Raw genomic sequence first — 15,685 nt, forward strand, 5'->3', positions numbered from 1 at the left:
GCCTTTAAGATTTGGCTTCTTTGACTCTGTCTTTGGCATACACACATGCACACTCACACATACACCATCTTGCTTTCCCTGAAAGCTTTTCTTCAGATAAAATAATCCCAGCTCCTTATTTCCCCAACCCTTTAATCATTTTGTTTCTGTTCTCTGAACTCCTTCCAATTTCCCTATATATTGTATAATGTGGAAACCAAAACCACACACCATTTTCTAACAGGGTCTATGAGTTGCCAAATTTAGGGGGGCTCACTTACTTCTTCAATCAGAAATCAAAGCCAAGTCCAACAGGTTCTTAACAAGTGGACATTGGAACAGGTGTGACACCCTCATTCACTAAAGCAACACCTTCTGAGTAGATAATTATTCAGTGTGGAAAGGAAATCTACTTGCTTTCATTGAAAGGGATTTTTAGAATATTCATGCATTTGTATAAAACTTGCTGAGAGTTTTTAAGAAATCATGAGTGGATAGTGAATATTTTCAAATGTTCTTTTTTTAAATTTTTTTTTAATTTTTAAGTTTATTTATTTTGAGAGAGACAGAGAAAGCGGGGGAGGGGCAGAGGGAGAGGGAAAGAGAATCCCAAGCAGGTTCTGTGCTCCAGTGTGCTCCTGAGATCATGACCTGAGCCAAAACCAAAAGTCAGATGCTTAACTGACTGAGCCAGGGGCCCCTCAAATGTTCTTTTTGAATCTATTGAAATTATATTATGGCTTTTCTTCTTGGTTTGTTATTATGGTAAATTACATTGATTTTTGAATGTTGAACCAGATTTGCATTCCTAGGATATACACTCCTTGGTCATATATAGTGTTCATTTTTTGTTTAAAGTTTGTTTATTTATTTTCAGAGGGGAAGGAGGGGCAGAGAAAGAGAATTCCAAGCAGTGCTGTCAGCATGGAGCCTGATGCGGGGCATGATCCCACAAACCTTGAGATCATGACCTGAGTGGAAACCAAGAGTCAGACGCTTAACTGACTGAGCCACCCAGACTCTCCTGTAGTATTGATCCCACAAACCTTGAGATCATGACCTGAGTGGAAACCAAGAGTCAGATGCTTAACTGACTGAGCCACCCAGACTCTCCTGTAGTATTTATTTCCTGTAGTATCTCCTGTATATGTTGCTGGATTCAATGTGTTACTATTTTGTGAAGGACTTTTAAAAAAAATCTATCTACATTATAGATATTTGTTTATAATTTTTTGTAACGTCTTTGGTTTTGATATTAATAGTAATGCTAGCTTCACATATGATTGGGAAGTAGTCCCTCATTGAATGGAATTAATATTTCTTTTTTAAATATTTGGTAGAATTTGCCCTAATAATTTTGTTAAAAGGTTTTATTTAACTACAAATTCAATTTCTTTAGTTCATATGTAACTATTCATTCTATCTATTTCTTCCAGAGTGAATTTATGGGCATAGAGTTGTTCATAGTAATACTTTTCATATCTGTGAGGTCTTTAGTGACAATGCCTCTCTCATTTCTGATTTTAGTAATATGTGTCTTTTCATCTTTTCTCTCTTTCTTTCTCTTTCTTTTTTGTTTTGGTCAGACTGGCTTCAGGTTTGTCAGTTTTACTGAATTTTTATTTTTATTTTTTTTTGCCAAAAGCCAGGAGTGAATCTATTGATTTCTTTTTAATAAGCTTTTGATTTAGTTTTCTATTTCATTGATTTCTGTTTAGTCTTTATTACTTCCTGTCTTCTACTTGCTTTGGATTGGATTTGTTCATCTGTTTTCTAGTTTCTTAAAGTAAAAACTCAGATTATGGATTTTACACCTTCTTTAATATAAGTGTTTAATGGTATGTATTTCCTTTGAAAGTTAAAGCTGCATCCTACAGTTTATGTCTTTTGTTCTTTTGAGGGAATAGAGAAGGGTATTGATGCAGTTCATGCCTCTCCACAGAAACTCCTGTTTCCCTCCCTCGGTTCTGCACCATTGGGGAGACTTAGGAGTCTTGCAGTCTTTTCTGTGAGTAGTGCCTGGTGGGATTCGTGAAGATAAAACCTGCAAAAAGTATGGATTATGCCCATATTTACAACATCCCCCGTGCTCCTGGGGGTGCTTTACCCTTTCTCACCAATGCTACTGTCTCCACCAATTTACCAGCCATACTAGCTGAACTCTTCTTACTGATGTCCTGTGTTTTATCTCTGCATGCCAGTGCTTATGCCCTATCTCTCCCTGCAGATACCTGTGTCTCCTTAATTTTGGGGCCAAGTGATTGACCTCTGTCCTCAGCATTGTGATGGTTTCAAGAAAATTTGAGAACCTGCCATTTGTCTGGCTTGTTTTTGTTGTTCATTTGAAAGTGACACTCTTTCCAGCCCTCTACACCCCAAGATTATGGCTTTATTTTATAGTTCTCCTGTATTTTAGGTGATTGTGTCTGTCCCCCAAGACAAAGTTAGTTACCTCTTATGTGAAGGTGATGTGAATACTTAGTGTATACTTATGTTACTGTATTTATCACACTATATTGTAATTACTTGTGAATATATTTGTCTCTACTATAACATACTGCTTGAAGGAGGCAAGATCTGTGTCCTCTATGCCTAGTGCTTCCTGATCAATGAAAGGCATTTGATAGTTGCTTGTTGAATAGAATTACAATAAGATTTTAATTCTAATTTTCATAGCACAGTGTGGTACTTTGTAAAATGCTGAGTAAATATTTGTTGAATAATTCATGCATAAAAGGGCTTATTCAGATTCTATTTAGAAATTAAGTTAATTCATGTTTGCTCAAATTTCCAGATAGTTAAAAAAAATTGGTATGTTTTAAAACTCAGAACTGGGGTGCCTGGGTGGCTCAGTCGGTTAAGCAACCAGCGTCAGCTCAGGTCATGATCTCACAGTTCATGGTTTCAAGCCCTGCATAGGGCTCTGTGCTGACAGCTCAGAGCCTGGAGCCTGCTTTGGATTCTGTGTCCCCATTTCTCTCTCTCTCTCTGCCCCTCCTCTACTCATGCTCTGTTTCTCTCTCTCTCAAAAATAAATAAATGTTAAAAATAAATACATAAATAAATCTCTGAATTAATCATTCCTGTAATTTAAAATCTTGCTATGATTCAGTTAGTTGCATGAATTAATCATTAGTTGTTCAACAGGTTTTAATGGGGTTGAATTATTTTGTGCTCCTTTTGATGTTTGTGGTAATACTGTTTATTTACCTAAGACTTTCAGAAATTAATATATTAGTACGTTTTGTTTGTTTTTAAACAAAATGTCATTCAAAGAGTGACAGCTTTCATTTGAGCTGTCATTCAAAGAGTGAAATAATATTCTTCTCATAGTAGTTAGAACTAGGTTATCTTAAGAATAAGTTTGCCTCTTACATCTTTATTTAAAGTGAACAAATATAAGAAGTTTTTTTTCAATCTAACTACATCTTTTCCAGATAAGATTTTCACCAGTAGCAAAAAAGCTGTTTGTGGTAACTGCAGTGAGTGCCGTATCTGTAATTTTTCTGGCCCGTCACTTTAAAAGAAGACGTGGAAAGAAGAAAGGAAAAATATTACCATGGGAACCAGAGCACCTCATACTTGAATACACTAAAAGAGCAGCATCAGACAAAGGTATGTGGAGATAGCTGAACTGAGTCTACAAAGAAAGTTTATATTTAAATCATAGAAAGATTTATATATTAATCATAACTTGAGTGCAGTGATTTCTGTGCTGTAGCCTCCAAAATGTCTTTCCTTAATATTTAACTCCCAGATAATACAGATTAATTTTAGAAATAATAGAACATACAGAGAAGTAAACAAAAAATTAAAATCACTTGATATTCTGCTACCCAGAAGTAATGACTTATAATACTTTGGCATATATCTATCCATTTCTATTTGCATTTAAGTCTATTGAGATACACAATTTTATATTATGTACAAGTAGATGATGTATGTATTTTAAATAAAATTATGATTACACCTTTTGTAGCCTGCTTTTAAAATATTTAACAATATATAAAATTGTTTTTCTAGGTCAATAAATATATTTCTATCGTTTTAATATGTACTTAGTGTTAAATTTGTAAACATATCCACTAATTTATTTAACCAATTCCCTGTTAGTCCCTTTAGAATGTCTTTCTTGCTTTGAATATACTTGTCTGATTATTTTCTTAGTGTATAAATAGAAGTAAAATTGCTGGCTTTTAAAAGACCTGTAGTTTTTGTTAGAGATATGGTACATATTGCCATGTTGTATCAATGACGATAACTTCTTGGGGCACCTGGATGGCTCAGTTGGTTAAGCGTCTGACTTCGGCTCACATCATGATATCACGGTTTGTGAGTTTGAGCCCCGCATTGGACTCTGTGCTGACAGCTCACAGCCTGGAGCCTCCTTCAGATTCTGTGTCCTCTCTCTCTGCCCCTCACCTGCTCAAATTCTGTCTCTCTCTCTCTTGAAAATAAAACATTAAAAAAATTTTTAAAAACCCAATAACTTCTTGAGCATGCTGAATTTCTTATTTTTAAAACTTATAATTATTTTTAATTTATTATTTAGAGTATCATATGCTTTTGTGATTAATTTGTCCAGCAAATGATTAATGAATGACTATTTTGTGCCGAGTACAGTGAACATTACAGTAATGATGGCTCTCACTTAATGAGATCTTATTAGATCTCAGGCCTAGTGTTAAATGCTGTATATTCACTACATTGTTTAACTTTTATAACAATTCTATGAATTAGGACTATATCCTATGTTATTGTTTCCATTTTAGACATAAAGAGAATCGAGATAAGGAAAACTTAAGTGACCTGCTTAGGGTCATACACGTCCCAGGAATTGAATTGAGTAGTGTCTTAACTGCTGCATTAAGATAGACTGAGATACAATGTCAGCCATAGATGGATAGATAGATGGTTAGGGGATACAGAAAAAGAAAAAACTTAATTACAATGTAATGCAATATGGAAATGGTACAGATGTAATTCAGGAAAGGAAGTGCTTATATTTTGTTAATTTATGACTTGAAGATTCATAGTTGCCAGTATTTTAAACTGATTATAATAGGTCATTCAAATATCATATCAAATACACTAATTAGATGAATAGTTTATTCTTCATTTAGGAAGCATATTTTAGCAGTGTTAAAAACAATTGTAAAGAGAGGTAGATTTTAATAATGCTGTACACTTAATAATTTACACAGTTGAGGGAAATGAGTTTTAAAATTAGAAGCTTTCTGAAGGAATATAATGTAAACTTGGAAATTTTATTGGAAATTTGTCATTGGAGTTACTGATACTTCTAATATTATTGATATATTTGTTTGATAGGTTCAAGTTGTTCCAGTAGTAGACAAAATTTGACATTATCTTTAAGTTCTGCCAAAGACAAAGGATCTCAGTCTTGTAACTATGCTAATGGAGGACTTTTCAGTAAATACTCAGGTTCTGCACAGAGTTTAGCCTCCGTAAGTAAAGAAAAAAATTTATTATTTTATAGGTTTGTTTTTGTGTCTATTGTTATATATTGGTTTAAATGTTATATAATAATAGGGGCGCTTGGGTGGCTCAGTTGGTTAAGCATCCATCTCTTGACCTCAGCTCAAATCATGATCTCACAGTTCATAGGTTCAAGTTCTGCATTGGGCTCTGCACTGATAGTGTGGAGCCTGCTTGGGATTCTGTCTCCCTCCCTTTCTGCCCCTCCCCCACTTGCTCTCTTTCTCTCAAAATAAATAAAAATAAAACTTAAAAAAAGAAAAAGAAATTTTTTTAAATGTCATATAATTATAGATAGCTCTTAGTATGGAAAGAACCTTAAATCATCTTATTGAGTCTATTTTCTTTAGGCAAGTAAAACTTCCCTTTTGGTAAATAACCAGCCAGTTTGGTTCCAGCTTTCTTTAAGCAAGTGATATGGGTACATGGGGTCCTGTAAGAATAGTGCTGATCTGGAAGTATTGCTTCAAACTAGATATTTCTGAGGCGCCTGTGTGGCTCAGTAGGTTGAGCGTCCAACTCAATTTCCACTCAGGTCATGATCCCAGGGTCGTGAGATGGAGCCCTAGGTTGAGATCTGTGCTGAGTGTGAAGCCTGCTTAAGATTCTCTCTGTCTGTCTGTCTCTCTCTCTCCCCTCCCTCTCCCCCCTCTCCCCCTCTCTCCCCCTCTCTCCCTTCCTCCTTCTGTCTCCCTCCCTCCCCCCACCCCTTTCCCCCACTTGTACTCTCTCTCTCTGTCTAAAATAGTAATTAAAAAAAAACACAAAAAATCTAAACAAAAAAACTAGATGTTCTGCAAAAAAGCTGGAAGATACAGCCAGACTTTGTACTAGGTCATAAGATGATGAGCTTGCGTAGGTAAAAGTATGTGGCTTGCTGAAGCCAAGTGTGGAGTTCCTCACCTTGTTGTTTGAAGCATTAATATAGTATTGATTGACAAGTGAGGAATAAAGTTAGTATTTTTTTTGACTTATTATGGTTTAAAATTTTTGTTAAATAGGTAGGATATATACTTGCTACTAAAAAAGAAGAGGCAAAAAAATGTACAGTGATAAATATGCTCCCGATCCTCTCGGTTCCCGTCCTTAGAGACAAACAACATCGGTAATTTCTTACATATATATCTCTGGGAGTGTATGTCTGTACCATCATGTATTGTCATTATTTTAAATAGTTTATTAAACACCATATTCTGTACTTGGCTTCTCTGTTTTGTTGGAATATCTAGCTGCCCCATTCTTAAATATGTCAAATTTTTAAAAGATGTTTATTTTTATTTTTGAGAGAAAGTGTGTGTGTGCACATGCTCAAGCAAAGGAGGGGCAAAGAGACAGAGGGAGAATCTCAAGCGTGAGATGGAGCATGAGATCACGACCCGAGGCAAATCAAGAGTCAGATGCTTAATGGACTGAGCCACCCAGGTGCCCCTATATATTTTTAAGTAGGCTCCATGTCCAACTTGAGGCTTGAACTCACGACCCTGAGATTGAGAGTCCCGTGCTCTACCGACTGAACCAGCCAGGCACCCCAGGCTTAGACTTCTTAAAAAAAAAAGTTAGCATTTATTTATTTTTGGGAGACAGAGACAGAATGTGAAGCAGGCTCAAGGCTCTGAGCTGGCAGCACAGAGCCCGACGCAGGGCTCAAACTTGGAAACCACGAGATCATGACCTGAGCTGAAGTCACACTTAATCGACTGAGCCACTCAGGCACCCTTAAAATGGACAGAACTTGGGGGCACCTGGGTCACTCAGTTGGTTGAGCATCAGACTTCAACTCAGGTCATGAACTCACGGTTTGCAGGTTTGAGTCCCACATCAAGCTTGTGCTGGCAGCGTGGAGTCTGCTTTGGATTCTCTGGTCTCTCTCTCTCTCTGCCCCTTCCCCACTCCCACTTTCTCTCTCTCTCAAAAACAAACATAAAAAAAAAACTCAACAGGAATGGAGGGGTGGTGGCTCAGTCATTGAGCATACGACTTGAGATTCTTTGTCTCTTCCCTTCTACTCCTCTCCCTTGCTTTCTCTTGCATGCTCGCTCTCTCTCTCTCTCTCTCTCTCTCTCTCTGAAAATAAAAATAAAAAAAAAGAAAAAGGACAGAATTGGAGGCAGAGACTTGGGAGTCATCTACATAAAGATGACTGAAATGATTGGCTCAGTGCACCTTGCTAAGGAAGGGAAGATGATAGAGGCTTTTCAATTTTAGTTATTGTTTAGCATAATCAGCACTGTTAATAATTTTTAAAGCAGAAATAAGCTAGTTACCTCAAACCAGAGTAGGTGTGGATAAAATTTATAAGCAAATATTTAATAAAACAGTAAACTGTAAAAGTAGCTGCTTGATTTCTAATGGAAATAACTGATTTTTGTTGGAAATATTCTTCTTTTCGTGTATTTTTGAGCAAACAAAGGCTTAAAATACTTAGGGTCATATGACTCCTAACTTTGAATATAATCAGATTTATTTGTTCAGGTGGGGATTACATGGGTTGTTTTACCTGGAATAGGATTTATATAAATAGTTTGTAAATATAAAAGATGGCAAAATACTGTCACAAAAGAGATTTTGAAGTCACTGCTGTCGATTTTAATTTTAGGTCCAGAGCGTCAATTCTTGTCATAGCTGTGCTTGTGGCAATTCTAACTCCTGGGACAAAGCAGATGAAGATGATGTTAAACTTGTTAATATTCCTGTGACCACTCCTGAGAACTTATACTTGATGGGTAGGAATAACATAATAATGTTTTAAGATGTTATGCTTACATTTAATGTGAAACTAAATAATGATGAATTGTTCTAAGGGAAGCAACGTAATTTTTAAATATTCTTGTATCTGTTGAATATGGTGTATATAATATAACCTATTTCTGGAGGATGCTCTAATGGATTTCCACAAACTTGATGTTTTAAGCAGCAGAAATGCATTCTTTCAGAGTGCTGGAGGCCAGAAGTCTGAAATCATTATCACTGGGCTGAAATCAAGGTATCATTAGAGCTATGCTTCCAACAACAATTCCAGTTTAGGAGAGTATCTGTTCCTTGCCCTTCCCAGCTTCTGATGGCTTCTGGCTTGTAGCCGTGTGATTCCAGTCTCTACCTCCCATCATCACCTCCTCTGTGTATATCAAATCTCCCTCTGCCTCTTATAAGGACAGTTGTGATTGGTTTTAGGCCCCACCAAATCCAGGTTATCTCCCCATGTTAAATTTCTTAATTAATTAATTTTAAGATTCCTTGATTCAGTCACATCTGCGAAGACCCCTTTTCTTTGTAAGGTAACGTTCTAGAGACTAGGACCTGATACTTTTGGGTGGCTATTATTCAGTCTGTTTCACTCATCTAACCTGATCTCTTGGCTCTTATCTAATGAGTCTATCAGAGTCCACTTTATTTAATCTGTTTTTTATCTAGCTATCATTTGTATTAAAAAAAATTTTTTTTTAATGTTTATTTTTGAGAGACAGAGCGTGAGCATGGGAAGGGCAGAGAGAGTGAGACACAGAATCTGAAACAGGCTCCAGGCCCTGAGCTGTCAGTACAGAGCCTGATGCAGGGCTCGAACTCAGGAACAGCAAGATCATGACCTAAGCCAAAGTCAGATGCTTGATCAACTGAGCCATTCAGGTGCCCTGTATTCTTATATCCAGGAATGATTTTATAACAAAAAAAGGACTGTGTTTCACATCTTAGTATTCCTCTTGGCTTGACCAAGGAGCATGTCTAGAGAGTATCACTGGAGCCCAGAAAAAGAAAAAAAGAATTGAATTAGATTGAAATACTTTTTCAAATGCTTTTCTGTGTTTGCTACTTTATTTCAGGCTGTATTTCTTTTGATGGAAGTGCATACTAATTACAAAAACAAAACAAAAAAACTTTGATATAGCCCTGGCCAATGAACAGTAAAGGAGATAATGATTTGTAGAAGGACTGTGTACCTCTGAATATATTCCCACATTCTAGAAGAGTTAGACTGTATCATCTCCTGCAGTATCACCATAGTTATTCCTGCCTATGGGGAAAGATGTAAGAGTAGTTCTTTTGCCATCTTTTCCAAAGGTCTCTTGAGAATTAAGCTATGCTTTTGGATTACTTTAAGTCTAATAAACCTACACTAACAGCTTCCATTGGATTATTGGGAGTTGGAATTGTAGAGAAATAGAGCAAAACCAGAGAAGCTGCAGGGAGTCTCAGTATCATAGAATTAAGATTGGTAGAAGCCCTCTGGGTCATCTAATCACCCACCTATTATTTGAATTCCCTTTACAAGATTGATGACATTAAAAGAATGTATTAGTGAAATATGTTTGAATTCCTGTTACAAAACTGAAGATATGTGGTGGTTTGGGCCCTGTGCCGCAACAAGGTGAGACACAATTCTTCCTGGGAGGCAGCTTTTATCTTTGGACTATTCTGTGATTACATCACCCTTCCTTAATGTTTACCCAAAATAATCAGATGGCTGGAGAGTAGATGGAGTGAGAAAAGGTTGAAGGAACTAGAATTGTAAAGCTTGGAGAAAGGAGAGTAGATGGTGATGTAATTAATTGTCTTTTAAGTGTATAGGTTTTTTAGAAGGAAGATCTACACAGCATTGGTTCTTTGCTATGGAAAATTACATTACATAAGAAGGAAAGGCGTGAGTTGTATTTAAATAACACTTTTTTTGTTTAGGGTTGTAGGTTCTTCAGAGAACTTGAAGAAATGATTTTAGAGGAGAGGTATTCCTTAACTACTATACTATATATGGAAAACATCTTGAGAATGACTTGCCCAGATTAAGCAGCTTTGTTTTATTTGTTTGTTTGTTTATTTATTTTTAATTTTTAAAAAAATATTTTTTTTCAACGTTTTTTATTTATTTTTGGGACAGAGAGAGACAGAGCATGAACGGGGGAGGGGCAGAGAGAGAGGGAGACACAGAATCGGAAACAGGCTCCAGGCTCCGAGCCATCAGCCCAGAGCCTGACGCGGGGCTCGAACTCACGGACCGTGAGATCATGACCTGGCTAAAGTCGGACGCTTCACCGACTGCGCCACCCAGGCGCCCCTATTTATTTTTAATTTTTATTTTAAGTAGGCTCCATGCCCAATGTGCGGCTTGATCTCACATCCCTGAGATCAAGAGTTGCATGCTCTACTGACTGAGTCATCTAGGTGCCCCCAGATTAAGCAGCTTTTAAAGATCTTTTTCTTTTATATGTCTAGAAAAACTGAAGTTTTGAAATATTTTGGTTTTGTTTGAAGTACATAATTATTTTGGTAAGACTTTTTTTACTTGGAGAAAAAGAAGCGCATACCTTTTTTCCCACAAAAGCTGTGTATAGCTGAGGGGATATGAATTTCTACTTAGACTGTAACCCTTGTTTGGTTCTTGCAGTGGTCTTGTAGATTTTTAACTGACTCAGCAATTACTGTATTTATCCAAATCGACACAGCAAAACTTTATTCTAGACTTAGTATGCTATTTCTTCTTAGTTTTATTCTCTCTTTCTGACAACCTCTTATAAACCTGATAGCTTAACAACTACTGTCTTCTATTTACCTACTTTTTAATTTAGGTGGATATTTTGAAGGATAGTTGTGTGAATGTAAAAATTAGTCATTGTTGGACTTTTGGTGAACGCATGATACTATTCTAGAAAAATCCCAAGCACTGTATATATTTGAGTTACTTTAAATAAAAGAAAACATATTGGTCATTTCTCTCTGATTTTTGGTTGGCTAGCACCATAGGCCTAGAATATATTGAGAAATTAAAATTCTGCTATGAAGGGGCTCCTGTGTGGCTCAGTCGATTAAGTGTCCAACTCTTGATCTCAGCTCAGGTCTTGATCTCAGAGTCATGAACTTGAGCCTTGCATTGGATTCCATGCTCAGCGTGAAGCCTACTTAAAAATAAAATAATTATATAAAATCAATTATATAAAATAAAATAGAATAAAATAAAATAAAATTCTGCTATGAAATCAGGTGAGCATAAGATTATTCTTTAGTGCCAAAATTACAGTCAGACTATGCCATTGTTGATAACCATATGAAAAAGATTTCAGCCCCAAATGATTTTATTTTGGCATTGATTTTTTTTGTTTACAATCATTCTGTTCTTAATTCATAGGTATGGAATTGTTTGAAGAAGCGCTACGTCGATGGGAGCAGGCTCTCACCTTTCGAAATAGACAGGCTGAAGATGAAGCCTGTAGTTCCATTAAATTGGGTGCAGGAGATGCCATTGCTGAAGAAAGTGTAGATGTAAGGGTGATTCTCCTGAGAGTGGCCTTTATAATACTGGAAGAATTGAACAATGTTTAATGTTGATTCATTTTACTTGCTTTTTGTGGCATTTGAATTTTTTTTTATGTTTATTTATTTTTGAGACAGAGAAACAGAGCATGAGTGGGGGAGGGGCAGAGAGAGAGGGAGACACAGAATCTGAAACAGGCTCCAGGCTCTGAGCTGTCAGCACAGAGCCCGATGTGGGGCTCGAACCCACGAACCGCGAGTTCATGACCTGAGCTGAAGTTGGGTGCTTAACTAACTGAGCCACCCAGGTGCCTCTTTTTTGTGGCATTTAATACAATGGGTTTGTTTTCTCCCTTGGGACTAAGAGTGTATGTGTGGAGAGGTATGTCTTGTTGGGCTTTTTCTCTTCAGTTATTAAATCCCAAATTTGCAATTCATAATCAAGTTCCCTGATTTTCTAAGAATATATAGAATTACTGTGACTTCTAAAGGGATTTTTTAAAGCCTCGTTTTAATTAAGTGCCATTATATTCATAAAGGTCGCACAGAATTAGAGCTGGACTGATATTTACCAATCATGTCAGCTAGTGAGTCTCAAATTTCAGCATGCATTAGAGTCATCTGAAAGGCTTATTAAAACAGACTTGAGTTTCTAATTTAGTGGCTGGGGTGGGGCCTGAGAATTTACATTTCTAACAACTTCCTACATGATACTGATACTGCTGGTCAGAGATCTTACTTTGAGAACCCCTGGTCGAATCCCACTCCTTAAGTTTATAGGTAGAGAAGCTGAATCCCTGAGAACTGGGGCGACTTGGCTAAAGGCACAGCCAGAATCCAGTGCTGTCACCACCCAATGGACCTTCCTCATATCCCACACTTTCTCTGTCTTTCATTTAAGAGTGGAAGGTATTGAGAATCTTAACATTAGAATCTAATATTTGCTGTGTGTACTTTTCTTCTCCTTGTAGGATATTATTAGTACTGAATTTATCCATAAACTTGAAGCTCTCCTGCAAAGAGCATATCGTCTCCAAGAGGAGTTCGAAGCTACCCTGGGGGCATCTGATTCTAATTCCCTTGTTAATGATATCGGTAAGATGGACATTTTATATGGTTTTTTAGGAAACGTGTGAATTTCTTCTTTAATATTCTTAGAATCATTGGGGCGCCTCGGTGGCTCAGTCGGTTGAGCGTCCGACTTCGGCCTGGGTCATGATCTCGCGATCCGTGGGTTTGGGCCCCGTGTCGGGCTCTGTGCTGACAGCTCAGAGCCCGGAGCCTGTTTCGGATTCTGTGTCTCCCTCTCTCTCTGACCCTCCCCTGCTCATGCTCCGTCTCTCTCTGTCTCAAAAATAAATAAATATTAAAATAAAATTAAAAAAAAAAATTCTTAGAATCATTTAAGTGTATTAATATGATATGGTTACATATTTTTTGGAAAATAATCAACAGAAAATGTTCTATCATATTTCCTGGGTTTTCTTTCAGTTTTATTTTTCTAGTGAACTTAATGCCCATAAGATATAATTTCGAGTGTGTAGGTAGGATTGTGACTCTGTTTTAAAATTACATTCTTTTTTTTTTTTTTTTTTAATGTTTATTTATTTTGAGAGAGAGAGCATGTGCTTGTGCATGTAAGCAGGGAAGGAGCAGTGAGGGACAGAGAGAATCCCAAGCAGGCTCCACGCTCAGCACAAAGCCCCACATGGAGCTCAGTCCCACAAACCGTGAAATCATGAGCAGAGATGAAACCAAGAGTTGGATGCTAAACCAACACTCAGGCATCTGAGTGCCCCTAAAATTACATTCTAAGTGAAAGAATCCCAGTTCAAGTGTTGGAGAGAGGAAGAAAATAAACAGAAATATAAAAATGGGACAGAGACATGGCTCGAAAGTGTGCATGTAGCTCATGGCATACATTTAAAATATTTTAAGTAATTCTATTTATTGGACTCCATTTAAAAATCTTTTTTTAATGTTTATTTTTGAGAGAGAGAGAGAGAGAGAGAGAGGGACAGAGAGAGAGAGAAGGACAGAGAGAGAGAGGGAGACACAGAATCCGAATGAAGCAGGCTGCAGACTCTGAGCTGTCAGCATAGAGCCTGATGCAGGACTCAAACTCAAGAACCGTGAAATCATGACCTGAGCTGAAGTCAGACGTTTAACTGACTGAGCCACCCACATGCCCCATCTTGGACCCCATTTTAATTGCAAGCGAGATTTTGATATCAGCAGTTGGGGCATGCATTAATATATGCAATTACCCTTGTTTCCTATTTTATTTTATTTATTATTTTTTAAAATTTATTTTTTAATGTGTATTTTTGAGAGAGAGAGAGAGAGTTTATTTTTGAGAGAGATTCTGTGTCTCCGAAGCCGGCTCCAGGCTCTGAGCTATCAGCCCGATGTGGAGCTTGAACTCATGAACTTTGAGATCATGACCTGAGCCAAAGTCGGACGCTCAACTGACTGAGCCACCCAGGCGCCCCCCCGTGTTTCCTATTTTAAAGAGAAATAAACTGGGAAAGACTTTTTGAGTGAAATCTTCAAAGGAAAGAATAATTAAAATTTCTTCCTTAAATTCTGTAAATGCTCCAAAGAATGAAGTAAGACAAGATTATATTGCATCTCTTTTTGGCAAAAATAATTTTTTTTTTAATTTGAGGAGAATTGTTATATTCTTATAAGGAATAAAAATAGTTACGGAGTGGGGTGCCTGGGTGGCTCAGTTGGTTAAGCGTCCAACTTCAGCTCAGGTCATGATCTCGCAGTTCATGAGTTTGAGCCCTGTGTCAGGTTTTGTGCTGACAGTTCAGAGGCTGCAGCCTGCTTCCAATTCTGTGTCTCCCTCTCTCTCTGCCCCTCCCCCACTTGCGCTCTGTCTCTTTTTCTCTCTCTCAAAAATAAGTAAACATTAAAAAAAATTTTTTTAATAAAAAAATAGTTAAGAAGTGTTAAGTTTTTCCACATTTTTTTCTGAACATAATATACTAAAAGTGGCTGCATTTTGAAATACTTAGGTATCTTATGTATTTTGAATTTACGTAAAAGATTTGATTTGTATTAGAATTAAAAATTACTGTTTAGGGGTACCTGGCTGGCTCAGTTGGAGGAGTGTGTGACTCTTGATCTTGAGGTCATGAGTTCGAGCCCCTTGTTAGGTGTAGAGATTACTAAAAAAACCCAAAAAAACTTAAAAAGAATTGCTCTGTATATGTCATAATGTTATATGAGGCCTCTTTGTATTAATTTTGTTCTTTGCTCTTTTATTCTATATTGTCACTAAAATTATTCATTAGACTTGAGTATTTTTTAACAGTTGCTCTGCTCTTATCCTGGGCATAATGTTTTGACATGTGGAAGTTACAGGCCAGGAAAAAGTAGACAGTATTCATGTCAACAAATAGAATTTGCCAAAGCCTTCTTTTTATATTTGTTTCTTTCTATACATTTCCTTTTGTAACTTACTAAGATGACATTGTAGAAAGAACAGAGAGAAGGAATTTTAAAAAGAATTCAAGTGTAACAGCAGGAGTGGAACAACTGGAAAAGATCGGAGGGTGGTTATGTGGCAAGGATGACCATAGAGAAAAAGGAGTAGGAAAAAATTATAAATACAAGGAGAGGAGAGGAAAAGAAAAGGGCCCCAAGGCTTAATGTCTTATTCTGGGAATGGAGGCTTTATCCTCACTGTTCTAATTATCTACCTGCATTTTCCTGGCTCATGGTGAGGATCATGTTGGTGTGTAGTTCTTGCACTTGTTACAATTTAATGTGCATCTCAGATTTGGCATGCCTAAAGTTTCTTTTTCTACTGACCATGGTGGTTGGCAAAGTCCATCTCTGATTTCCTAGTTTATCAGGTTATAAAGATTTCTTAGCACTGGCCCAGAAGGTCTGCTTTGGGTACACATTACTTCTAGATAAGAAGTTCCCTAGGCAAATCGCTTAATTTCTGGGACCT

At 37.0% G+C, this 15,685-nt stretch overlaps 1 protein-coding gene across 2 annotated transcripts in view; it reads left to right on the forward strand.

Moving 5' to 3' along the window:
- Positions 1-15,685, forward strand: part of MIGA1 (mitoguardin 1) — a 102,641-nt gene that overhangs the window by 19,784 nt on the left and 67,172 nt on the right. For both annotated transcript variants that reach the window (XM_015066258.3, XM_027058823.2), the window contains exons 3-7: positions 3,417-3,594; positions 5,311-5,447; positions 8,075-8,201; positions 11,594-11,727; positions 12,690-12,813. In XM_015066258.3, coding sequence (XP_014921744.1) covers positions 3,417-3,594; positions 5,311-5,447; positions 8,075-8,201; positions 11,594-11,727; positions 12,690-12,813 — 700 coding nt within the window. The remainder of the gene's footprint in view (positions 1-3,416; positions 3,595-5,310; positions 5,448-8,074; positions 8,202-11,593; positions 11,728-12,689; positions 12,814-15,685) is intronic.

The sequence above is a fragment of the Acinonyx jubatus genome, chromosome C1 (assembly GCF_027475565.1).
Source record: "Acinonyx jubatus isolate Ajub_Pintada_27869175 chromosome C1, VMU_Ajub_asm_v1.0, whole genome shotgun sequence".
Taxonomy (NCBI): domain Eukaryota; kingdom Metazoa; phylum Chordata; class Mammalia; order Carnivora; family Felidae; genus Acinonyx; species Acinonyx jubatus.